The following is a 26,072-nucleotide window of genomic DNA, read 5'->3' as shown; positions in this document are numbered from 1 at the left end:
TGAATAGTAACAAAATATATCCACTTCAACTTCCTATCTCCCTAAATCTTTCAGTTCCTTCTATTATATTATACCAATGAATCTCTGGCCTCTGAACTTCTTTCAACACTGGCAATGGCTGAAGCCACTTTTGAGTTAACCAACCACACAGAACCAAGAATACCTGGTAAGTGCACACATGCTCAATCTAAACTTGTGTTCCTCCTTACCTGCTATAACACCCTTAGAATCCATCCAAGCACATATTCCTCAAAATCTTACAGTTCTTTTCTGTGAGAGACTTCTTCTCTTGGATCTGGTTTTGTAATTGGCCCCATGGAGGCCCAATGAGGTCCACTGCTGGATACAGGTCTAGAGGTAGTGATGCCTGGTAAGGTGGGACATGAGGAGAGCTGTCATCCCCTTGCAGGGTAACTATCCAGATTTGGGGTTACTAGGCTGTCTTTAAGCAAGATTATATCAGTCTAACAGACAGAGGAGGTGCTGCTTTTTCTAGTCAGGAAGGCACAGGGATCAACTGGGGTTTGGGAATATTCAGGTCATCTGAATCTTCAGTGTCTCAGAAGATTTTAGTGAAAATAGCTCTTTCAGTTTCTTTGCAGCCCCCTCCTCCGTAAGATCCAGACCTGAGTCCCTAAGGGGACAAATCAAAATGGCAGCATCATGCTGTGCTCAGAATTGTCCTTCCCATGTGATGGCTGAGGCTTCATTACAGGTTCAAGCTTGTCTACTTGACACTTCCCTCCCTAAGGACAATTTCTCTCCCGGGAGGCATCATGGTGCCTCATGCTCACAGACTCTGGGCAGACTGACCCCAAGAGTCTGCCAGGCACATCTAGACCAGTTGCAATCCCAGAGGTAACTACAGCTCATGCTCAAACCTGGAACTCTGCTATACAACTTTAAAACAAACCAGTACCTTATCCACTCTCTGTTCAACATAATCAAAGGCATCTCATGAAAATGTGCAAAGGAAATGTTTGCTTCAGATTGCATTTACAGGGTTGGCACCAAGCCTATAAATATCGCTTTTCGAGGAAAAAGCTCACGATGTGAATTTGATACAGTCTTAAAGTTCATTTCTTTTTATGACAGTTTCAGACTGATTTTGTGCAGACTTGTTTTTATGGTCAAATCAAACTCTAAGTGCCCAATTACCTGCCAGAGAAGTTAAATGTGTTGCAGTGACTTAATTTTGATGACATGTTTCTATATTTTTAAATTTAGTTATCATGGGGAGTTTGCTTATTTTACCTAATTGAATTAAGCCAGATTTGTGTATAGTAAGGAAGAAGACTCTCCTTAACCCAGTTAAAACTCAGTTACCAAGATAGCATAGGCAACAAGGATGTGGGTTCAACTCCCATCAGGTGCTGAATTCATAAATGACACGAAGGCCACCCTCACCAAGTGGAGAAAATAAAAGGGGATCAGAGTGAGGATTTCAAGGAGAGATTACTGGCAGGTTCTGTCATAACCAAATCGTCACCCTCCTTTGTAGGAGGGTCTGCCACCTTCCCATCCTAAACCTAATCAAGAGAGACTTCAGTATTAAGAGAGACATCCACGGGACCACCCAGATTGTTGTGAGAGGTGCCCCTGCAGCTGGGCGACACAAAGGGGGCCAGTTCCTGGCTCGTGCTGGACACAGGGAGAGCAGGCTGTCAACTGGGGTCTGAGAGAGGGACTACCTCACTATTTGGGAAAGAGACCTGGGGCATTCCAAGGAGTGTGTAGGGATATGTATGTGAATGTTTCCTGGGAACACATGTGGGCCAAAGGGAAAAGAACCAGTGGAGGAGGGGTGGTCATCAGGCTCTATACAATAGAGCCTCCTGGGGGAGCAAGGTGACCTCAGCATGAAGAATATAAAAGTGTCCAGATGCCATGAATAGTCCTCTTAGGCCATCCTGAGTAGACCATATAAGCCTGGAGCAAGGGGGCTGTAGAAGAGGGGCCAGAAGTAAGAAACCTCTTAGAAGCCCATCAAAGTGCCCCAAGATAGGAAAGTCCATTTTAATAATATACTTGAGCCACACGGAAACATCAGCTTGAACAATTTGACAGGCCTAGAAAGCATAAAGTACTGTCCCATTACCTTACCCTTCCTCCCTGCTAACAACTTCAATGTTGACAGGAGGCAGGCACTGAAGATAATGAATTGGGGCCTCAGGACTGGGAGACTGGGAACAGCAAAACCCTGTCCCTTTCTCCACCACGTACTTCTAGCAGGAAGCAAGCCCCAGCTGAGAAGGGAAGATTTACAGTAAGACAAGTTTTTTTTGATCATCACACATGTATGACACAGAATTGAGACAATAAATAGCCCATCTATGAAGTAATAAAGGCCAAATATGTCATGGGCCCCAACAAGTATATATTACTTTCATTGCATAAAATGTAAACAAACAGTGGGAGATAAGTTTAGATTTGATTTCCATCCTTTCCCCAATTATTAGGGGACCATCGCAGAGTTTGCTCTTAATCTTCCTCTTTTTCCCTCTCTCTCTTCTTCCCTCTATCTACCTTATGGGCCTTTGACCAGGATGAAATGTTAACAAGTACCACAATTATCTCTATAATTTCTTCAACCTGTGTTTCCCAGCACAAAGGGTTGAAAAGTCTGATGGTGAACAGAGGACAGACTCTATGGGGTTTTATTTTTAAGTTGGATAATTGTTTTCAACATTGGGGCATATGTATCCCTTTGAATTAATATTTTTGTATCCTTTGGGTAAATACCTAGTAGTGCAATTGCTGGATAGTAGGGTAGTTCTATTTTTAACCTTTTGAGGAACCTCCATACTATTTTCCAGAGTGGCTGCACCAGTTTGCATTCCCATCAACAATGCAAGAGGGTTCCCCTTTATCCATATCCTTACCAACACCTGTTTTTTCTTGTGTTGTCAATTTTAGACATTTTGACAGGTATGAGGTGATATCTCATTGTACTTTTGACTTGTACTTCCCTGATGCCCAGTGACGTTGAGTATCTTTTAATATATCTGTTGGCCATCTGTATGTCTTCTTTGTAAAAATGTCTTTTCATGTTTTCTGCCCATTTTTTAACTGGATTATTTGTTCTTTGGATGTTCAGTTTTATAAGTTCTTTATATATTTTGGATACTAACCCTTTGTCAGATATGTCATGTGCAAATATCCTCTCCCACTCCATAGGTGGCCTTTTAGTTTTGTTGACAACAGCCAATTTACGGAATGAGCCCAAATGTCCATTGACAGATGAATGGATAAAGAAGATGTGATACACACACACACACACACACACACACACACACACACAGAGAGAGAGAGAGAGAGAGAGAGAGAGAGAGAGGAATATTACTCAGCCATAAAAAAAGAATGAAATCTTGCCATTTGCAACAACATGGATGGAGCTAGAGAATATAACGCTAAGTGAAATATGTCAGAGAAAGACAAATACCATATGATTTCACTCACATGTGGAATTTAAGAAACAAAACAGATGAACATGGGGGGAAAAGGAAAGGCAAACCAAGAAACAGACTCACTCACATGTGGGCCAAACGGGTGATGGGCATTAAGGAGGGCACTTGTGATGAGTACTGGGTGTTGTATGTAAGTGATGAATCACTAAATTCTACACCTGAAACTAATATTACACTGTATGATAACTAACTGGAATTTAAATAAAAACTTGAAAAAGAGAAAAAAGACTTAGATAGTTGTTTAACCTATCAGAGTGACAGAAGGCTGAGAACTAATACAAACAATTTTATTATTTATATCATGAAATTATTTATTTATGCAACATTATTGTTATTTATTTGTTTATTTATTGTATTGATTTATTATTATCTTGAATTTTTACTTACAAGAAATGTTATTTAGCCTCAGCTGAGACCCAGTTGTCTACATAGCAAGTCACCCAAAGCATGTTATTATCTTCCTCCCCACTTAATCTGCAAAATTACCCGCAAGTTTTCCCAAGACTTATAGAATGAAATTCAACCCCTACTGAGCATATACCATAATCTTTAAGCAACCCTCCTGATTCTAAGGCTATCTTAACATTTTCTTAAAGGACACCAACATAGGGATGGGGAAAGGCCAACATAAAGTGGCATATGTTTTACCATTTAATATATTTTACTTAATTTTTTTCACTAAGAAATAAATTTTTTTTCTCTCAATCCCCTTCCCCTTCCCCATTGCACCCTATTTCTCAGCCAAGTCAGCCAACATTTTTAATTAAAATGGCAAGGATAGGGGCGCCTGGGTGGCGCAGTCGGTTAAGCGTCTGACTTCAGCCAGGTCACGATCTCGCGGCCCGTGAGTTCAAGCCCCACGTCAGGCTCTGGCCTGATGGCTCAGAGCCTGGAGCCTGTTTCCAATTCTGTGTCTCCCTCTCTCTCTGCCCCTCCCCCGTTCATGCTCTGTCTCTCTCTGTCCCAAAAATAAATAAACGTTGAAAAAAAAATAAAAAAAATAAAATGGCAAGGATAATACATAAGAGAACACCTACCCTGACTATGTTTCATTTTGGAATGAGATGGAGTGGTCAGAGAAAGAAAGCTCTGCCTACCATCAGCACAAGGGCACTAGGAAACAGAGTTAATAGAAATCTGAATTGTCTGGTTTTTCTGCAGTGGGCCCCAAGCTGGCCATTCTTATGCCCCACAGGTATTCTTAGGCCCCACAGAGGCCAGGCAAAGCCACAGTGTGAAGGTAACACCAGAGCATCAGATTTACAAGATTTGAGGGGCAAAAATGAGTAATAAAACAATTTAGATCTATTATTGAGTAGAATACAAAATATGCTGAAATGTTTAAAATTGAAGGCTTTAATAAATTTCACCCATTGGGTCCTGCTCCCATACCTCTGAGGGATCTTTATTCAGTACATTTCCACAGAAAAGTTTGAGGGGCAGTGAGCCACCATATGTGAAAGTTATGATGGAAAAGAAAAACATCTCCAAAGCTTTCACTCCCTCAGACCTTCACCAAAATATGACCTAGTAATAGCTATCATGTATCTACTCCCTCTGTACACCCTGTCATTCAATCTCCACATTAATACCCCAGGACCTAAATATGATCATCCTCAGTTTAAAAGTGAAAAGGCTAAAACGTGAAAAGGCTACCTAACAGGTCCAAAGTCATATAAGTAAATAAAAATTTCAACTTATACCTGGCCGATTCCAAAGCCCCATCTCTTAGCTGGAATGCTGTGGCTACTTCTATCCGGTGACATATTGGTTTGCTATTCCCACACCAACTGGAGAGGATTGCCTCAGACAGCCAGGGATGCTGTGGCAGGTGGATTGGTGTCTCACAGGGCAATAGCAATAACAGTCTTTCATCAAACAGATAAAGTGCCAAAGTCATTTCTCTTTAGTTATAAGCAGTAGGAAATGTCGTGCATGCAGACAGCAATCTGTTGAGCTATGAAAAGTGGCGATTCATTCTATTTTTTAGAAAGTTTTCACAAAAACAAATATTCTTCAGTTGGTGGGAGCATTTCAAGACATGGAAAATTTCAAAGCACTTGTTTGTAGAATTTATGACCTAAGTTTCATGATACCTCCTATCTTGTTCTTAGGAGGTTTTCAGATTTATACAGTGTGGCTTACTCTAATTGTATTAGAAAATTTAAAGATCCTATAAAACTGACCTGCAGCCTAAACAGATATATAACCAGGGAAGACAGATACAACCGGAGAAAGAGCTGTGAAAGAGTATTTTGCTAAAATCTTATTCTAGAGATTTTTCCATATGGTACGATGTAGTTTAGTTTTTTAAAAAACTAAAAGGCTGTCTTACATAAACAAAGGTGCCAAGTCAACATAAGGAAATTGTTTTAAAGGTTTGAATTAAATATGCATGTTATATATTTCTTCTTTTAAGCAATTACACTATTCACTCTGGCCTGGGAGGCTTTCTTCTTAATGATATTAAAACGAGGAAAAAGATTCATTGGCATGAATATGATATTTAACTGTTCAAATTAAAAGCAGACCTCAAAGCAGTCTTTCAAAGAAAGTATTTGAAATAACTTTTCTGTGAACTAAGCTGGTAATGACTTGGGGGGAAAAAGCCACCTCTCTGTCCTTTTTCCACTCCTATCCAACTACTCTGGGCCAAGGTATTCCCTGCTAATCATACATATTTTATTTTCATCCAACTTACCTGGCACCTTAATTTAAAAAAGAATCCCATAGTAAAGTACTTACTCAACACGATGAAAGTTCCCTTGCTTGTGCAATTTCTATTTCATGACAGCCTTCGCTTTATACAGTTCTTTTCATCTCCTTACTTTAAGGACTTGGTTTAGACTATAATTATTCTTGAGACTCCGGGTTAACGCAACCATTAAATCTTGGATAGGTGGATGATAAATTGGAGGCTAACAAGTTGTACTGATCTTTTTCTGAGAATTCTTCTTGTTTGAACTCAACTACCATAAAGCAACATGAAGAAATATCTACATTCTGGAAAGCAACACACACACACACACACACACACACACACACACCCCACACAGGCATGCACACATGGGCATGCACACAATTATACTGCCCTTCAAAATTTAGATACTATGAAAGATTGTGGATTGTCTCTTGAAAATAATTTCTATTGGCCTTTTGGGGGGTTATTTGGGGGAAAAATTTCTAAATCAGTATATAACAGTTTACAAATTTCACATTTGGTGGCTTTAACCATTTTTAAAAAGATCTTCATCTTCCCCTCCATCTCTCCAATGGGAAATCATTGAATCGGTGTTCCTTTAAAATAAAGATAACATGGGGACGCCTAGGTGGCTCAGTCAGTTAAGTGCCTGACTCTTGATTTTGGGTCGGGTCATGATCTCATGGTTGGTGAGACTGAGCCCCGTATAGGGCTCTGTGCTGACAGCACGGAGACTGCTTGGGATTCTCTCTCTCCTCGCTCTCTGCCCCTCCTCCTGCTGGTGCTCACATGCAGAGTGTGCTCTTGCTCTCTCTCTCTCTCTCTCTCAGAATAAAGATTTAAACAAATAAATATAACATGGAATTTAAAGGGCTTTTCTAGTCTATAAATAAAAATCCTTAAGTAAGATTATTTTCATCTTCATTTTCAAAAATGACACTTCAGAACTTTATCAAAAATTCCAGAGCAAGCAAAATAAAGATTGTACCCAATTCTCTCTTTTCCCATATAGCTGAAAGTGCATTTTATAGATATTTCAGTCCATACCCATCAAAAAAAAATTCTGGGACAAAAATCTGGTATTGGGGGCCTTTAGTGCTGATCCTTTGCATCTTAATTAATGGTTGCCCATGACCTGGTACACCAAGTATTGCACTTCTGGCATTATTTGTAGTTGGCTGAGATTCAATTAATTGAAATTTTTTGCTGTTGCTAAAGAAAATGTGAAACAGAGTATTTATAACCACGGATACCTGATTTTTATTTACAGTCATCTGAAGTATCAGTGACAGAGTTGCAACATCTTCTAAGGTTAGGATGTCAGAAACACTTGACTCTCAAAGATGTCTTTACAGTGTTTAAATATATATCTATACATATATATTAGGTACATATAATATTTTCTTCATAGGAAAAAATACTCATTTTACAAAGAAATTCTGCGTTTTGGAAAAAATAGTCACATTAAAGCCCATTAATCAATTGCTAATCAAATAATTCCTGATCCTTCAAATGTAACTATAGCTGAGTTTGACAGTAGTTTATAGGACTAAATTATATTTTGGCTTAGTTTTAATATCCTGGGAAACTCACTTCATAATTGGTAGGTGTGCAAACATGCTGGCACTTCAGGTTCTTATTTTATTAGGAAAAATTCATTAGGAAATTCTATTTCCCCTGCCAGCTGAAATTACAGAGCAAGTCAGTGGCATGCTTAAGTATCAAACATGCTTTTTTCTAGATATAAAGTTTTCTTCTTTAAAAGAGGGATGTCAGAGGGCGCCTGGATGGCTCAGTCGGTTAAGCATCCGACTTTGGCTTAGGTCATGATGTTGCTGTTCATGGTTTTGAGCCCTGCACTGGGCTCTGTGCTGACAGCTCAGAGCCTGGAGCCTGCTTCAGATTCTGTGTCTCCCTCTCTGCCCATTTCTCTCTCTCTCTCTCTCTCTCTCTCTCTCTCTCAAAAATAAACATTAAAAAAAAATTTAAAGAGGGTTGTCTGGGTGGCTCAGTCAGTTGAACATCGGACTTCAAGTCATGATCTTGTGGTTCCTGGGTTTGAGCCCCACATTGGGCTCTGTGCTGACAGCTCATAGCCTGCAGCCCACCTGGATTCTGTATCTCCCTCTCTCTCTCTCTTCCCCTCCCCTGCTCATGCTCTGTCTCTCTCAAAAATAAATAAATATTTTTAAAAATTTTTAAAGAAAAATAATATATAGAAGAAAACACTTTTTGTTTTGTTTTTTAAGTAGGCTGCCTTTTATGATATTTTGACTTCATGTTTTTTACTAATATTAAGTGGCCCAAAGACTGCAGATTGTTCATATGTACTATTCTTGCACTGCATAACATCAGTTCTTTGTAAGCAATGAATGAGCTTACCAAAAAGGATACTACTCATATTCAGTGCCTGTTTACACGGCAACATGGTGAGTGTTCTACATACTGTATCATATGTAATTTTTATAAAAATCCCATTGAGGCTTAATTTAACTGTCTTGATGGGCCTGGCCATGCCCATCAGTGGAACCTCAAGTAGGACACCCAAGGGAGACCTGCTCCTAAGTCACTGTCGCTTCCCAGACCAGCACAGGTTGTGGCTTCTTACAGGATTTGAGAAATTTGGTGATCAGTTTCAACACTAGTGGAGTAAACTACAATAGGACTGTGTGGGTTACGCTATGTAAGAGAATAGGCTTCTTGATTATGGTAGAGATCATTAATGGGATATGTGCATTTTCTTTCTCCAGAAGATTTCTAAGTTAATTTGGGTACTTTTTCTTCCAATTTTTCATAAAGCTACTGAGATAGGGTATATCCAAGAAACATTGATTTCATTTTGCTTTTCTATTAAATTATCAAATGTTTACCAATATCAATCTTTACTAACATAGCCAATCATGGTTTACATTCATACATGAGAAAAATCAGGATTCTAAAAAAAAAATAAAGTAAAAAAGTTGGTGGCATATTAAAATGAGAACTAAAAATTCAACATCATCAAATTTTTTTTGTCTACACATTATGCTTTTTCTATTAAAAAGCATTTTTCTGTAGCTTTAAACAATTAAAAGTCCATATTAGATGCCAACTGAACATTCCAATCTTCTACCATGGAATAAATAAATAGATGAATGAGCACTACAAAGTGCTTGATTTGATGACTGCAGAACATCAAGTAACAACGCACAATTATTTTGAACAACAACTTCCAGTGGGAATTAGCTTTCCGCTGGCCGTCATTGTGTTCCGGTGCCCCATTGTTTATAATTACACATGTACACTGTAACAGCACAGTCGTTAAATTAGAAATTGAACTTCTTTGACAACTGCAGTAAAACTTGACAAAAGATGAACGTGATTTTTTTTTTGTTTCCCTTCTTTTTCTTTCACTTATTTAAACATGTATTAATTAACTTGTTCTGGCAAGTGTTTAGTAAACATTGAACAAGGGCATTTCTTTAGTGGTATAATTAAAATTCCCTCTTAAAATGTTTTGCATGATATTTTATGCACAATTTGACTCAAGTAAACAGAGGTTCTAATTAAAGTTTTTAAAATGAAGGCAATCAAAATTGATAAAACATCCAGCAACCCATTGAAGCACATTGTCTTCCTGTCTGCGAAGGTTTAATTTGATGGTCAGTTAACATTAGCCTGGATTAGTTAAGATGCCACTACCTGCACAGACCTCCTTCGACTTTAGTACGTCTCAGGGAATAAATCTTTAAATGTTGCAGTACCCCTTTACGTTGTTATACAGTATTTATTCAATTAAATGTCTTCTAAGTTATTACACCAGGATATTATGAGAAGCATCTAATTTAGGTTATGAATCCTCTGCAAATAAAATGTTACATAAAACACATTGAATGAATGAAGCTATCCAAACATCAAGTGGGGGTTCGATTATTTTTTCCCATTAAAACTTGGTATAAAGAGCTACACAGCTATAAATAGTGCTACCCTTTTGGGTGAGAATAGCATGTAGTTTTCAGTGCTAACCGGCAAATGTCCAAAGCACATAAAAACATCTAGATCGTTATCCCTTTTGCTTGCTCACTCGCTCTCTCTTGCCCCCCACCTCGTGTGTGTGTGTGTGTGTGTGTGTGTGTGTGTGTGTGTGTGTGTGTAGTGGGAAAGATGAAGAAAGATGGAAAAGAATTCATTTTGCCTAGAACGCATTGATTGACCTGAAGTGAAAGATATTTTAAGGGAAGCTTCAAACTCCCCATCTGTAAATTATTCATACATTTTCCTTTTAGTGATGCTGTAAACAACTCCAAAAAGCAAAGTTATGAATACAAGAATTGTTGGTAATTAATACATGACTTAGTGGCTCTCAAGATCACAGATGTCTCTAATGATCTTTTTTAATTTTTTTAACATTTATTCATCTTTGAGAGAGAGAGAGAGAGACAGACAGAGCATGAGTGGGGGAGGGGCAGAGAGAGAGGCAGACACAGAATCCGAAGCAGGCTCCAGGCTCTGAGCTGTCAGCACAGAGCTTGACGCGGGGGCTCCAACCAATGAACGGTGAGATCATGACCTGAACTGAAAGTCTGGCGCTCAACCGACTGAACCACCCGGGCGCCCCATCTAATGATCTTTTTAAATTATTGAGTATGAAAACAGATTCCTTGGGATCATTTCTTCAGACATCCAGGTTCTGTACCTTAGCTGTCCAGAAGTGGGAGCAGGAAGTCATTCTCTCTGGCGCTGCATGTAGAATCAGAGCCTGCTCCGTGGCTTTTGTAAAAGACAAAGCGAAATGCAACCCTGACTCCAGGGGGCCTCTGACGAATGCTGGGGTTTACTTAGCAAGCCTGCTCAGCTCTCACACTAAGCTACCTTTCCAATCTGCCTTTTATTATTTTAGTAATAAATGTGATTGCTTAGTCTCCTTCTAACACTTCTTTGTTTCAAAGTTCATTTATTTTGAGAGAGACTGCAGGCAGGGGAAGGGCAGAGAGAGAGAGAGGGAGAGAAAGAATCCAAAGCAGGCTCCATGCTGGGGGGCAGAAGAGAACCCAACAAAGGGCTCCATCTCATGAAACATAAAGTCATGGCCTTAGGGGAAACTAAGAGTCTGATGCTTAGGGGCACCTGGGTGGCTCAGTTTGTTAAGCAAACTCTTGATTTTGGCTCAGGTCATGATCTCATAGTTTGTGAGTTCAAGATTTGCATCAGACTGTGCTGACAGTGTAGAGCCTGCTTGGGATCCTTTCTCTCTGCCCCTTCCCTCCCCGCCGACCCCCTCCCACACACATGCACTCTCTGTCTCTGTCACTCTCAAAAATAAATAAATAAATAATTTTTTTAAAGAGTCTGAGTCTGACGCTTAACTGACTGAGCCACCCAGCTGCCCCACACTTCTTCATTTTATTTCTTTTTTAAATTTTTTTATTTTATTTTTTTATTTTTTTTTTAAGTTTATTTATTTTTGAGACAGAGAGAGACACAGCATGAACGGGGGAGGGTCAGAGAGAAAGGGAGACACAGAATCGGAAGCAGGCTCCAGGCTCTGAGCCATCAGCCCAGAGCCCGACGCGGGGCTCGAACTCACGGACCGCGAGATCGTGACCCGAGCCGAAGTCGGACGTTCAACCGACTGAGCCACCCAGGCGTTATTTCTTAATTTCTTTGGAAATTTCTTTGAAAGAGAAACCAGGTTTTATTTATCAAGTCCCTCCACCAAGACCCCAAAGTTTACTATTCCCAATCTGAAGATGAGAAAACTGAAGCACATCATGTCAAGCCACTTGACAACTCCTCAAGACTAATGAGTATTGATGCTGGGATACAAATGGGTTAACTGGCTGGATTGTGCTTCCAACCACAATGCTATGCTCTCCCTGGTAATAGCACTCCAGCCCTAATTTCATACATAAGCTCAGAGAGATAGAGAAGCTTGTCTGAGATGAAATGGGAAGAGAAAGACAGAAACAAAGTGGGACCTAAAACCCAGCTCTCCTAAACACCACCACAACAACTTTTGATAGTCGTCGTACTTAGATTTATTGTACATATCCATGACTTCTCAAGCATTCAAGAGACTTGGACCTTTTCTTAATGATTCCAGGTCATCGTTATGAATATTCATTGCTAGATTTGCAACATTGTAGTACCCTCAAGTGCTGCTAAGAATTCATATGTTCATCCTCACGCCCATGAGTCATCCTGTCATTAATTCAGGCACTCAGTCGCCTGTGCATTCATCCATACACGCACTTATTTTACAAATGCTTATCCGCTGTCACTCTGCACAGGCACTGTTCTTGGCATAGGAACACAGAGCATCACTACTTCCCCAGACCAGCCCCTGACTCCATCCTTTGTCTTTAGTTCTTCTGCTGGCCATTTGTAGCCATTCTCTCTGCCCCCCTCAGCCATCGCCTCCTACTAAAATTGGTACTCCAGCCTCCAGGGCTCCTTAGACCAATCTCTTTAATTTGCTGGGGATTTAGAAACCTAGTGATAAATTTGTTCAAATTTTGTCTGAAATGAGGGTAAGTAAAACCTAGATGCTGTCTCCATGAGCAAACTACAAATGAGACAGTGAATGTTATAGTTAAGAAGGAGCCTCTAGATTTGCTGGGTTTTAGCCAGCTTCTGCCAACCACTGGCTGTGCATCCTTGGGCAAAGGATCCAGTCCCTCGAAACCTGTGTTTCTCATCTCTGAAGCAGAGGGTAAGGATGATAGTCTCCATCTCAAAGGATTCTTGTTTAAGATTTACCTCTTTAGGGGCACCTGGGTGGCTCAGTCGGTTGAACATCCGACTCTGGCCCAGGTCATGATCTTGCAGTCCGTGAGTTCGAGCCCTGTGTCAGGCTCTGCGCTGACAGCTCAGAGCCTGGAGCCTGCTTCAGATTCTGTGTCTCCCTCTGTCTCTGCACCTCCCCCGCTCACACGCCATCTCTCTCTCTCTCTGTGTGTGTCTCTCTCTCTCAAAAATAAATAAACATTAAAAAAAAGACTTACATGTTTATAGAGCATTTATTCCATTACCTGGCACAGAGCAAACCTTTGCTGTTCTTATTTAGCTTATGCACTTAGTGATGACTATTTTTACCTCTAGGAACCTGTATGGCTGTTACAATTTTAGGGAAGTCTGGAAGACTCCATTCTAAAGTCACAACCATACTGAGCACTTATCATGAGCTGTGACTCCTCAAGGTGTGTTCAGAGCAAGGACTCTGGTGCCAAGGTCAGGATCTGGCTTTATTACACACCCATGGCATCACTTTGGACAAGTTACTCAACCTCTCCAAGCTTTAGTTTCTCATCAGCAGAAATTATAAGAAGATTATCCACCTCACAGAATGGGCTTGAGGGCTAAATTAAAACATGTCTGTGGTATACTTAGCATAGTACCTTCACATAATAAGGTCAGGGATGGAACACAGCAGATTTAACTAGTATTACTACTTATTAGTTAGACTTCATGTAATTGATGAAAGGCTTAGATATAATATCAGGAAAAATTAAATACAACATCTCCACTCCTCATGACACTTTGCACCAGTATGAGCCTTTAGAATCATCTGTGATGTGCCAAGTTTCGTAACGACTTAATGATAAACCCAACCATGTGACTCCTGCTTTTACAATTCAATAAATTTAAATCTGCCCTGAACTCCTTACACCCACTAAGAAACCCTTGTCTCCAGCCGGCCCCAGCTCCCAGCCAATACTCTCAGCCTGGCCTCTCATTGAGCTATTGAAAAAGAAGAGCAAACTCATTGAAATCATTCACACTAATGTACAAGTGGGTTTTGACATCTTGCAATCTTATTCAAGCTTCATTGTCTTAAATGGCTATGCATCCAGAAGAATTAATGTAGCTCCCAAAGAGCCTAACTTACAAGCAAGGAGTAATATGAAATCAAGTCTTTCATACATTTCTGCAACCTAGACATATAGTTTGCTACAGAAGTTGTTTAAAATTCATGCTATGAATATCTAATTAAAGGTGTAAAATGCTTTCTCTTTTCCTTTGTTTGCCTGAGTAAATCTTTTGGGAAAAGACAACATCCACAAGCCCAGACACCCTCAGGAGCCAGGCAACATGCATAAAGGAATGAAACAAGCAATTGAACAGCGTCATTAAGGATTGGTGGGGAAGCACCTGCCATGCTTGGGAAGGGAGCTCCGTCCACTCCAGAAATAAAAATGTCACCAGAACTCCTGATATCAACTTAATCCAGAAATGAGCATGCACTGATCTTTAAAGATTGGTGGCTGATTTTGGTTTACCTGTTCAATTGCAAACAAGAAATACACAAGAGGCAAAACTCTGCTCCTGGTATAGCCTATGTGTGTCCTCTGCTAAGATTTTTTTTTTTTCACAGCTTAGGTAATTGTGGCCATCTTACTGTTAACACCTCACATGAATTCATTCATTTTATCCTCACAGGCATCCTATGGGGTAGGTACTGTTAAAATTGTCCCATGTTATACTTAAAGACATTGAGACACGTGTTGATCCCCAGCCAGTGTTGAGTAGGGCTGAGCTTCTAATCCAGATGTGTGGTGTGCCAGAGTCCGTTCCTAACCATACCCTGATAACTTTCTCTCATGATAAAATAGGTTGGAATTCTTCCCCCATGTGGAAAAAGAACTTCGTCTTTATCCTCTGATTCGTGCTTTGGGGGTTTCTTGTCCCAAATGAGTATTTCACATCAACAAATATTCCTTGAGCCTCAACTACACATGAAACACCATTTTATGTGCTGTAACACATTTGATTTTATCTTCATTAATGCAATGTGTGGAATGTGATTTTAGAACGAGGGTAATACTGTTAAAATAGCTTCATCTGGAAATACATCAGTTTGCAAACAGATTGGCATATTATCCACAAATATAAACATTTACAAAAAAAATCAGGCATCATTTGATGGCTGTTGCCATGATGATTCATTGGCACAAGAGAAATGCTACGTGATGAGAGGTGCCAAAGCTGTTTGACACATTTCAGTGGAGTTCATTACACACATGAAACAGAACCAATTTTACTCAACAGTGACTTTGACATTTACAGAAAAATGAAATGGAAGTTTAGAAATGAAGACTTCATGTGAAATCTCTACCAAAAATTTTAAATTGGTTCTATCCTTATGCCACCACTTCTAGAGGATCAGCCATGTACTGTAGACTTTTTATGCACAGCAGGAGGCAACTTATTCAAAACAAAGTTTCTTGGGAGAGCGGATAATTGATCTTGAAAAATCTTAATTGGTTGTAAAGCTCCTCTCTCAGAATAAAGAACACGGACATTTTTAAAGATTTACTTGAAGAAAGGCACGGGTACCTTTGGCTGCCCTCTGTTTGGTTTATCCTGATATCACAGTTCTGTTTCTTAAATTTGCTAGGTTCTAATGGAGTAAATACCATCTTCATCCCCACTGCACCCAAAGGCTTTGTGGGACTAGAGCAATTTCAGGCTCAGAGTTGGAATACAATAGAGTCAGGAGAAATGTTAAGTAGTTGTAAATAACCAGTTGTTTTCTACTTCATTAATGATCTAAGGTGAGAAAATGTACCAGAACTTAGTAAGGGATTTATAATACATATGCCAAAGCATTGCTAATGGGTTCTGCCAATGGGTTAGGATGACTCATGTATAGACAATATTTTCGGAAGTGTTTTTTGTAAGCAGCATCAATGCAAAATACCATGCTACAGCATTTATATGCAACACTATTTATTCAAAGAAACGGTTTCCTACCAGATTTTAAAATATTCTCTCACTATGGTAAATGGTTAAAGTATATTAAGAATGTTGTTTTATTGAATGCTTCCTATGTTTTTAGTGCCCAGGTTAAGGCTCTGCATACCAAAGAATGAACGTGCTTGGTTTAATTTGTAAGCCTAGGTAGCATTATAGCAATATTGCACTGATTAGAATTAATCAAGAATAATAGAACAAATGTATGCTGAGTCTGAATTCTAAAACTTTAAAGTAATTATATTGCTTTTAAACCTGTTTAATATTTACTTATTTGTTTGTAAATAGTATAATAAAATCAGTATCTCAAAACCAGATAACACAGTTGAGACATTCAGACTGTTATCAAACATAAGTCACCAGAGAAGCAATTCAATCAATAGAGAAGTTTTTAATTAGCATATTAATGATTTGCAAATAGAAGGTGATTCCAAAGGACTCTAGGGAACTTGAAGACACTGTAGTTTATCTTCTCATTCTATATATCCCTATGAAATATTTTTACATTATTAATTTCCAATAATCTAGGGAAAAAGGTTTTGCAAATCAAAGGAAAACTTTAGCCGAGCTTGTGCATTAATTATCACATATTCTAAACTGGTAGCTCATGAATTAATGAGTTCCAGGCTCCTCCTAAATGGCTTTCATTAAATAAAAGCTGGACTTGGCTACGTACTCGCGTGAAGATTGAATGTATATGCATATTGGCTGCCAGGCAAATTAAGTTACAACATATGCAATTATCAACGCTGTGTGGGCCTTGCCCCACTATCCATAAACATCTTTTTTAAATTTTTTTTTATCTTTGAGAGAGAGAGCAGGGAGAGGGACAGAGGGAGAGAGAGAGAGATGGAGGGAGGGAGAGAGGTTGAGAGAGAGAGAGAGAGAGAGAGAAAGAGAGAGAGAGTATCTTAAGCAGGTTCCATGCTCAGCATGGAGCCAGACGTGAAGCTCGATCGCACAACCCTGGGATCATGACTTGAGCCGAAATCAAGAGTCAGACAGGCCACTGACTGAGCCACCCAGGTGCCCCTATCCATAAACATCGTAATTACCTTCTACACATCGCTAAGAAAGGGCTTCTGCAACGACTCAAACCATTTTTCCGGATCAACCACTTTCGCATATCACATTGCAGAGTGTACAAATGATGGCCTATAAGAAACAGAAAATCCCCCCAAAAAACCCAGATCCCAGCAAAAAGAAAATAAAAAGTAGAGACACAGTCTATCAAGTAATCTTTTAAGTCCATTGCTAAGCTGCCATTAAGCTGCAATTAGGCAGCTCAAGTCTTGTCTTTATAGAGTTTTTGATATTTCTAACTGATTTGTTCTTAGTGCCATGAGGGGATGGGGGCAAAAAGGTACAATCTCTACATTGTTTTGCATTGTTTGCTCTCTCGCGCTCTAACCTTCTGATTCTTTCCTGACTGAATAACATGCCTGCCTGCTATTTTAAAATTCAGTGTCTATGCATGCCCTAACTCTTTATCCTTTTGGTTTACTTCTTGACATCTACAAAATGAGCCTGCATAGCTGATTACTACTTGCCATGTGGTACTCCTGTATTTTGACTGCTTACAAGTCAGCAACTTTCCCATATTTCTCAAAGTTGTGCTACACTGGGCTTTTCCCTCCTTGACCTATGGCAATTCCGCATCCTAAGAATCCTGTTTTTTGGATCTAAGAGTATGCTTGGAATATGTTTTTATTTCATATTTTTTAATTAAGTAAAGTCTAAAATATATACATATCACTCATTTAAACTTTATCATATTCTTATTCAGTATAACTTTAGAATAAAAATAGCACATAAATTACACAAAGACATGTTTGTCCGGTATCATTTTTACAAGGGCAAAATTACTACGTTGAAACTGGGTTCTGATTTTTTCCACCTGAATAAAGATGACTTTCAAAACCTTAACACAACAAAATGGAAAGGAAGGGCACCTGGATGGCTCAGTTGGTTGAGCATCAGACTTAGGTGCTCTCTCTGTCTCTCTCAAAAATGAACATTAAAAAAAATTTTAATGGAAAGGGGGAAAAAAAGCACAGATTCCATGAATGAGTCCATCCTCCAGTGAACTTTCCTTTTTGCCCACATTCTTCATGCAGTCAGTGGGCATAAAGCTTCCACCCTCTCTGTTTTTATACTATTATTACTATGAAATCCCGAACTGAAGTCTACACAGAGGAAAATGATTAGCAAATGGTGTGATTTTGATTTTTAAAGATGTTCTATTTTTTTTAATTTTAAAATAATTTGACTAAAAAAAAGAATTTGACTTGCTCGGAAGCGCTTCTAGAAAAATTAAAAAATATTCAAGCATAAGAGGGAACCATGCTATCTTTTGCAGACTTTTGCAGTGTGCTATAGATGAATTCTTAATATGCAATGCATCATGGTAACAATAACAATAGTAATAACAACAGTAATAATAATAATAGCAGTTGATACTTATTAAGACCTTATTAAGCGCCACGCGCTGTTAGAAGTGCTTTGCATGGAATGACTTAATCCTTACAACACACTATGAGGTAGTTACTGTAATTATCCCCATTTACAAAGAAGAAACTAAGGTACAGATGAGATTAAGCATTTTCCCAAGTTCACAGCAACTAATGGACAGGGTCTGGATTTAAACCCAGGCAATCTGGCTCCAGCATTGATAATCTTAACCACCATGCAATCTTGCCTATTACAAAGTATTAAATGAGAATTGCTAAGTTATATATTCAACAGTTCAGTTCGTTGGAGTTTTTTTAAACTATGAATTTCACACAGAAGTCTATCCCTCTAAAAAGCTAACACTAAATATGAGCGGATCATAGTAATTTTAGTAATTTTGCATATTGAGTTTTTAACAAGGGCACACCCTGCCAAGTTGATACAAAAAGAGCTGGGTTATAGCAAAACTAGATGTTCTAGCATACTTGCAAACACTGCTTAAATTTGCATCACTTTAAAAGCTCATTACCAACTAAGCAAAAAAAAAAAAAAAGAAAGAAAGAATGAAAGAAAGAAAAATACTTGACATTTTGGTATCTGTGATATTAAAAAGAACTAATATTTAATATTCAAGTGGCAACAGCTTGTAGAGTTTCCACACAACACCCACAGGGATCGATTTTTCTTTAAAATGGCCTTTAGGAGTCTGCCTTTTAAACAGCTGACACCTCCATTCTCTGTATCCCTCTTTCCTGCCAGCACCATGGGGCACACACTGAGTGCAGCAACAGACGTGTAATTCTTCACTGCAGGATTTGTCTATGCAAATAATGGAGAATATGAGAAATTAAGAAAAATGTAATTTCCACTGAATCAACCTCAGTGTAATCTCTCCTGCTAAAAATGAATAGATGTCTTTAGAGGGCTTTTCTCCATATGCTCCCTCAATCCCCTTTATATACTATCCGTGAGAAGAACAGAATCGTCATTACCTAACCAAGCATCAGTTATTCCACACCTGTACCAAGGCCACATAATGACAAGTATACGATTGCCTGGCATTTTTCCAGCATGACTAATTGTCACAGTATTAATTCACTCACCTGTGGAATTTTCAACTTCCCCAGCCTGCTGTCAAGAAGATGCATAGTAATGGAATAAAGGTTTAAAAATGCTGAACACTATAAAATATCTCACTTATATTCCAATAGAAAGCTTTCCACTAAACCATGTGTTTGGTGGCTATAATTACTCATTGCTGGGGTAAAAAAAAAAAAAAAATCAAAACACTGGTCATCTATAAATTTACCTGTTACAAAAATAGGAGACACAGAGAAAATTCTGTTCTTATTACCTAAACCATGTTTCTTTACCTGTATTTCTTTCGTGAATGAACCAGTTTAATTACTGTTATGTTCTACATTACAAAGCGCTGCATATGTTTGGTTACTATAATTTAAGAAATTTTCCCATCTCAAATAGTACAATGAAGGAGTCATTTGTTAGATTCTTTTTCAAGAAATATGGAAAAGTTTAGGATGGAGATATGGGCATGTATTATTTTAATTACATGAAATATAAACCACTTTGTAACATCTTTGCCAGGCAATCTGGCCCAAGGATTTTTTTTAATGTGAGGTTACGTTCTTGAAAGTTAATATTTGTCCTGGAAAATTATTACTCACAAGTATAATAGCTGACTTTTCTGGAGATCCTGTAGCCGACAACTCTCACTGTGATATTGAGATATACCTGATGCACCTGTGAAAATTACATAGGCATTGTGACCAATTTATATATATAGGCTTGATTGCTTATGATATATATAAAATTTAGAGATGAAAACCCAGGATTTCCTAAAGAAATTTAAATAGAATTGCTCATTTAATTCCTATATTCTATTATATACAAATTCTAAAACATTATCCTATAATGTTATTAAGTCGTATGAGGAAAAACAGCTTCCTGGTCAAGTCTGAGAAATCCTTTATTAAATGTAGGCTGGCATCGCTGTTGCAAAATTTCACTCCAGAAACTTCAATGTGCTAGTATGCATTTTGAAAAGAAGATGTGTGGTCTTTTCCAACCTTCCTTGACCCAGGCCAGTCTACCACAACCCATGGATGGAGCCAAGAGTCTGAAGAGCAGACTCTGCCTTGACTTATGCAGACACATCACAGGTACTCAGTACATTTTAGTGAAAATTCAACAGTATCCACTTTCAGCTGAATTGAAACTGTCTGTGATATTCTTTGCCTCAGACTTGTTCATGAGGATATATATGCAAATGGAATCAGAAACACAAACTCGTTTCTCCTAACCAGATCTCAGCCCACATACTAGCGAGGAAAAGAGAGTAGTGAAATAATCCACTCTGGCATGTTGACCTACAGCAATGCTATTACTTAAAATAGGATTTTTAAGCGCTTGAAAAGGAGAAAGGAAAACAGCAGCTTCCTACTCGGCACATGCCTTCCATTTAGCATATCTGAAAGAACATTTTCCTCATTTCAAAATTGATAGCCAACTTATTTTTGTTGTTTTGCTATTGAAATTTCCGCCCTCTCTCTCCAGAGCTTATTTGCTCTAACACTGAATTTTAAGCATCTCTAAAAATGTTTGATATGTTATTATTCTTTCCAGACATCCTCTGAGAGCCAAGCAAAGAACATTAAGGAAGAAAGGAGGGATGACACTGGACAGAGTGCAGTGAACAAAGACACTTGAAGGAGCAGGGCACCCACTGCCCAGAGAGTGGACTGTGTCATCAGAATGAGAACTTACCGGTACTTCATTCTACTCTTTTGGGTTGGTCAGCCCTACCCAACTTTCTCAACTCCGTTATCTAAGAGGACTAGTGGTTTCCCAGCAAAGAAAAGGGCCCTGGAGCTCTCTGGAAACAGCAAAAATGAGCTGAACCGTTCGAAAAGAAGCTGGATGTGGAATCAGTTCTTTCTCCTGGAGGAATACACTGGATCCGATTATCAGTATGTGGGCAAGGTAGGATTCCATTGGGCACTTTGACATTCTGGTTTTAAAGCCTGAGGAAGTTACTCCTAATAAATAGACGGGGAGGATGTGAACTATTCCCCCAATACAGTAAGAATTGTTGCTTATCTGGTGAGACTTTTTTTTTCACTTGAGTAGTTTCAGGAAGAAGACTGTAGCAAGAAGCTGAGAAATGTTAGCAGTGCAACAAAGAAAGAAATGCTTCCACTGAAAACGAAACGCCCACAACCATCCACATAGGATTATCATAAATCCTTTAATTTTTACTTTAGCTTGAAAAATGTGGTCCAGCTATTCTATAAAGTAGGATGTATTAAAAACAGGAATAGAGTGATTAAGCTGTAAGGGAAGGAAGGTTCCTTTTTCTGATTCTGAAAACAAACATTCTGAGCGTTAGTCCTTTGGCCAGGTTCAAATTAACTACTTCTTAACACTGCACCCGACAGTGCCATCCATTCTCTGACCAGATGGAGCCCTTTGTCCGCAAAATCCACCATATTGCCTTAGATTTGGTCGCTGTTATTGTTGCTGCTCTGGCTGGTTTTGTCTTGTTTCAACTGGCCAGAGTCAGGCATTTCAGAAGATAGTGCTTTAATTGTGGCAAGGTTCACAAAAGAGAAACATGGTTATGTAAAGGTGCTATTTCCAAATATCATCTGACCATTTTATTGACTCTAGAAAGTAGAGTGAGGAGGGCATCACTTATTATAGCCCTTGGAGGTTACTGGAGCTGAGTCAGGGAAACAGCTCAGTTATACTGTCATCGTGAGTTTCACTGAAATGTTATCATCAGCTACATTCTTGTTGCAGAATATCTGCATGCGGCAGAGATGGGAGGACAAATAGACACATATTTGTATTTTGTAGCTTCTGCGTTTCATAATATGGTACTGATAAGAAAAATAATTGTCACATATCCTTTATATGAACAGAGAATGAACATAACAGAAATGATAAAATGTCTTTGTTTATGATTACAGCTATGATTTTGAAACAATCATATTAGGATATCATGCAAACAGCATAAATTTTGCAGATTCCAAGGGCTCCGCATTCACATTTCAATCTGTTATCAAATATCCCCTAAATAACAGTGTGCAAATATTCTCTTTAAGTATTTACCATTATAAATGAAGGAAAGCCATCCATGGCGTGGGCTGAGGTAACCAGGCATTGTTCCAATGAATGAATTATTAATGTGGAATAAAGTAGGAGAGGAAGTATTCAGTGGAGGGGTGAACATCAACACAGATCCCCAAGGGTTTAGCCTTGAATTTGATGTGAAACTCACACGCTGTGTGACTGCTGAAGAAAGACAGTCCACTTATTTGTACTTCTCTCCATTTCCTTGTGAAATTTGACTAGCACTATATTAACAGAGTAATGGTTGTAAATAATAATAATAATAATCTTACCACCTTTAAAGCACTTTCTGCAATACAAATAACATTATTGTCATAGAAGATTAAAATTTCTTAATAACTGATTCCCCCTTTTTCCTTTCTGCTTTTTTCTTCTAAAATTGTGAGGCCATTTTATATCAAAAATACCTCGTGTTCTTAAAGAAAGGCTGGGATATGTCAGGATCCTGGAAACAGAAATGGGTAAAACTGCGTAGGAATCAATTTTACCATGAGAATTCTGAGAGGTCATATTGCCACGGGGAAAAGTTTCGAGCCGTGGACTCCAAGTGGATCTGAGGCTGCATGGCTGCACTGCCACATGTGTGGCCAAGGCAGGTTGTTAAACTTCCCGGGCTTTAGTTTCTTCATCTGGAAAATGCAGGCAGTGAAGCCTGCCGCATGGACTTACATGAGACAGGAACTAGTGGCTGGCACATAGTAGGTGCATAAAGACAGTATTATTATTGGCAAGCAGATCAGTTATAAACACTCTACTAAATCTATCTGTAATGCACAAATATTGATTTTTATATCATTGCAGAAGTAAAATGAGGTAATTAAGGGATCTCCCAATGGATGGAAAAGGTAGAAGATGGAAGCAAAATCCCTTCCCAATCATAGCTTCAACTTAACGAGTTGGATGTAGGTATTTTATTGGCAGCTAGACCCATTTCCCTACCTTAGCATCATCCCTACCCCACCCCCACCTCCTTGAAGTTATAACATATAAGAAGATATCTACTGGCGGGGGGGGGGGGGGGGGGGGGGGAGGGGGGAAGCAAGGGCAATAATTGAAGTCGTCATGATTCCCAACATTGCTGCTTCAGATGTGTTTAAGACTGTAAATAGGGCATTTCCCCAAATCTATCTTTGGGGTTATGCTTCATCAACAGGCAAAAGGATTTGAGTATAATGTGTTTTTATCACAATTAAGAATAGGCCAAAATAATTTTTTAAGGGAAAAAAATGTTCGTTCCTTCTGTGGCAACAAGTTAGTACACATTTTTTTTTTTTTGAGAGAGAGACAGAGTGGGGAGGGGCAGAGGGAGAAGAGAGAATCTTAAGCAGGCTCCACACTCAGCGTGGAGCCTGACAGTGTGGATCCCACAACCCTGGGATCATGACCTGAGCTGAAATCAAGAATCAGATGCCCAACTGAGGAGCCACCCAGGAGCCCCTGGTCCACTTTTAAATAGATATGGAACAAAACACATACCTGATGTGATGATCTGGATCCACAAGGTCAAGAAACTTTTGGAAAAAAAAAAAAAGATTAAACTATAGCAGAGGTTCCAAAACATTCTTGGTTTGCAGTGCCCTTGATATTTCTATAATTGTTTTTACAGTGCCCTTAGGACACAAGAAATAGAGCCAAACAACTTAACAGGTATTTATGTTCTAACAAATAAGTAGTTATTTGAAAAAAATACACAGCAATCAGCAGAAAAACCAATATTTTAATTTTATTCATAAATAACCACAGTTACTTACAGCATGTGGGCATCTCCCAGGCACTGTGCAACTTCTAAGATCAGATGCTGCCCCTCAGTTCCTTTTCCACATTGATTTTGCATTGTACTCTCTTATTATCACAAGTTCGATGGGAAAATATAAATATATGACATCATCGAAAGGAATGGAGCACCACCTACTGTTGAAACTGTTAACTTCTCTGGCCTAGTAATTCACAAGGAGACTCACAGAGCCCAAGTGTTGCTAGTATTTCCCTCGAAATGTTAAAATACTTCCTGGCACCACAGTGGGTTCCCTGCTACACCCCAGGATGCCTCAGCATGCACTGTGGACAGCACTGGACTGTAGGTAGGCTGGCACTTAAAGGTGTACAAAGGCCAATAGAACCTTAAATCTTGCTATTAGCCTAATGAAATAACATTACTTAGAGTCCATCCTCTGGGCCTGAAATGAAAAAGATTGGTCTGTACTTGTAAAGGACAGAAGTGTTAACGAAGAAAAAGTAATGCAGCTGAGCAAGTAGCACTTAAAGTAGAAGAGTTTTTTACTCTACAAGCATCTGTTTATATTTGTATTCATGTTCGTTGTTTCCATTACTTTGTGGTAAGTCTGTAGGGACAACAGTGAGGATGGTGAGTGAGGGAAATGTGAGAATGGGTGGGAGCAGAGGGCTGTCGGGTGTGGAAGGAGAAAAGAGGGAGAGTCACATGAGCACAAGAGAAGACAGAATCCTGAGGCTCGGGTAACAATGAGGTGAATAGATAAGATCACATTCAAAACTTGGACCTCTCTCCGATAAGCTGTCTGAATGCTCCCCAGCATTTCACTGTGTCCTGTGGCCAGTAAGATTAATGCAGAAGCATGGGCACGGCAGGGCTAGGGAGAGAGGCACTTACTGGGAATAAAAGTGGGGAAGGCCAATTAGAGCTGAAATATTGACAATCTGGATTCTGATTTATGAGAAAAGTCTCCACACCTCTACTCACCTAAAAATGGTGGTGGAAGGTGTGGGCAACAGGGAGGGAAGATGTTGTCTGTATTGGGTAAGAGTTTGTGAGCTCAAGATACAGATATACATACAGATACAGATAAAGAATACGATTTCTTTTCTAAAATACATGACCATCTGGGGGCAGCTTGTAGCAGAGTTAGCATAAACAGCATCAGTGTCACCTGGGAGCTTGTTAGAAATGCAGACTCTTGGGGCCCCACCTGAGATCTATTGAATCGTAATCTACATTTCAACAAGATCCCCGGTGAATTGTATGCATATTAACATTTGAAAAGTGCTGCTTTTAAAAATGCCTTGGCCAGGGTCTCACCTACCCCGAAATTCTGACTGAGTTGGTTTTTAATTGTTTATGATTCTAATATGTGGCGGAATTTGACAACCACTGCTTCAGTTCGCAGCATTATCACTGGCAATGACTATAACAAAACGTGGCAAGTTCAGTGATAAAATGGGCCTCTAGAAAGTACTATGGAACTATGAAGGAGAGGAGCCAACTGGGCGTGGGGCTCAGTAGAGCTTTCTAAAGGAGGTGATAATATTGGAAGCACTCTTAAAGGAACAGCAGGTGTGAGCTCATACCTCAGAGGGAGAATTAGCAGGACTTCCCAATTAATTAGATGCAGAAGCCAAAAGAGAGAAAGGCAGAAGTTCAGACAGAGATTTCAAGACTGGACAGTCAGGAGAGTGAAAATGTCACCAATGCTGGCAAAATGGAAAGTGATACATGTTTTCATGTCAAGGGGGAACAGGAAGAGTATTTGCTTTTATATGATATCCATCTGGGTTATCTTTGGCTTATGTAAACTTAATAGAAAAATAAGGGG

At 39.1% G+C, this 26,072-nt stretch overlaps 1 protein-coding gene across 7 annotated transcripts in view; it reads left to right on the top strand.

The window, feature by feature from the left end:
- The window catches only part of CDH6 (cadherin 6), a 127,476-nt gene that overhangs the window by 50,471 nt on the left and 50,933 nt on the right, over positions 1–26,072 (top strand). For 4 of the 7 annotated variants that reach the window (XM_027074785.2, XM_027074795.2, XM_053201876.1 and 1 more), the window contains exon 2: positions 20,995–21,351. In XM_027074785.2, the coding sequence (XP_026930586.1) occupies positions 21,124–21,351 (228 nt within the window). In that variant the 5' untranslated portion in view covers positions 20,995–21,123. Of the gene's footprint in view, positions 1–54; positions 167–19,558; positions 20,532–20,994; positions 21,352–26,072 lie in introns of those variants that run through there. The other 3 variants (XM_027074806.2, XM_053201865.1, XM_027074813.2) reach the window with 2 other exon arrangements.

This window comes from Acinonyx jubatus, chromosome A1, assembly GCF_027475565.1.
Source record: "Acinonyx jubatus isolate Ajub_Pintada_27869175 chromosome A1, VMU_Ajub_asm_v1.0, whole genome shotgun sequence".
Taxonomy (NCBI): domain Eukaryota; kingdom Metazoa; phylum Chordata; class Mammalia; order Carnivora; family Felidae; genus Acinonyx; species Acinonyx jubatus.
Note: the sequence above shows the minus strand (reverse complement) of the source record. Positions and strands in the feature narration are given on the sequence as shown.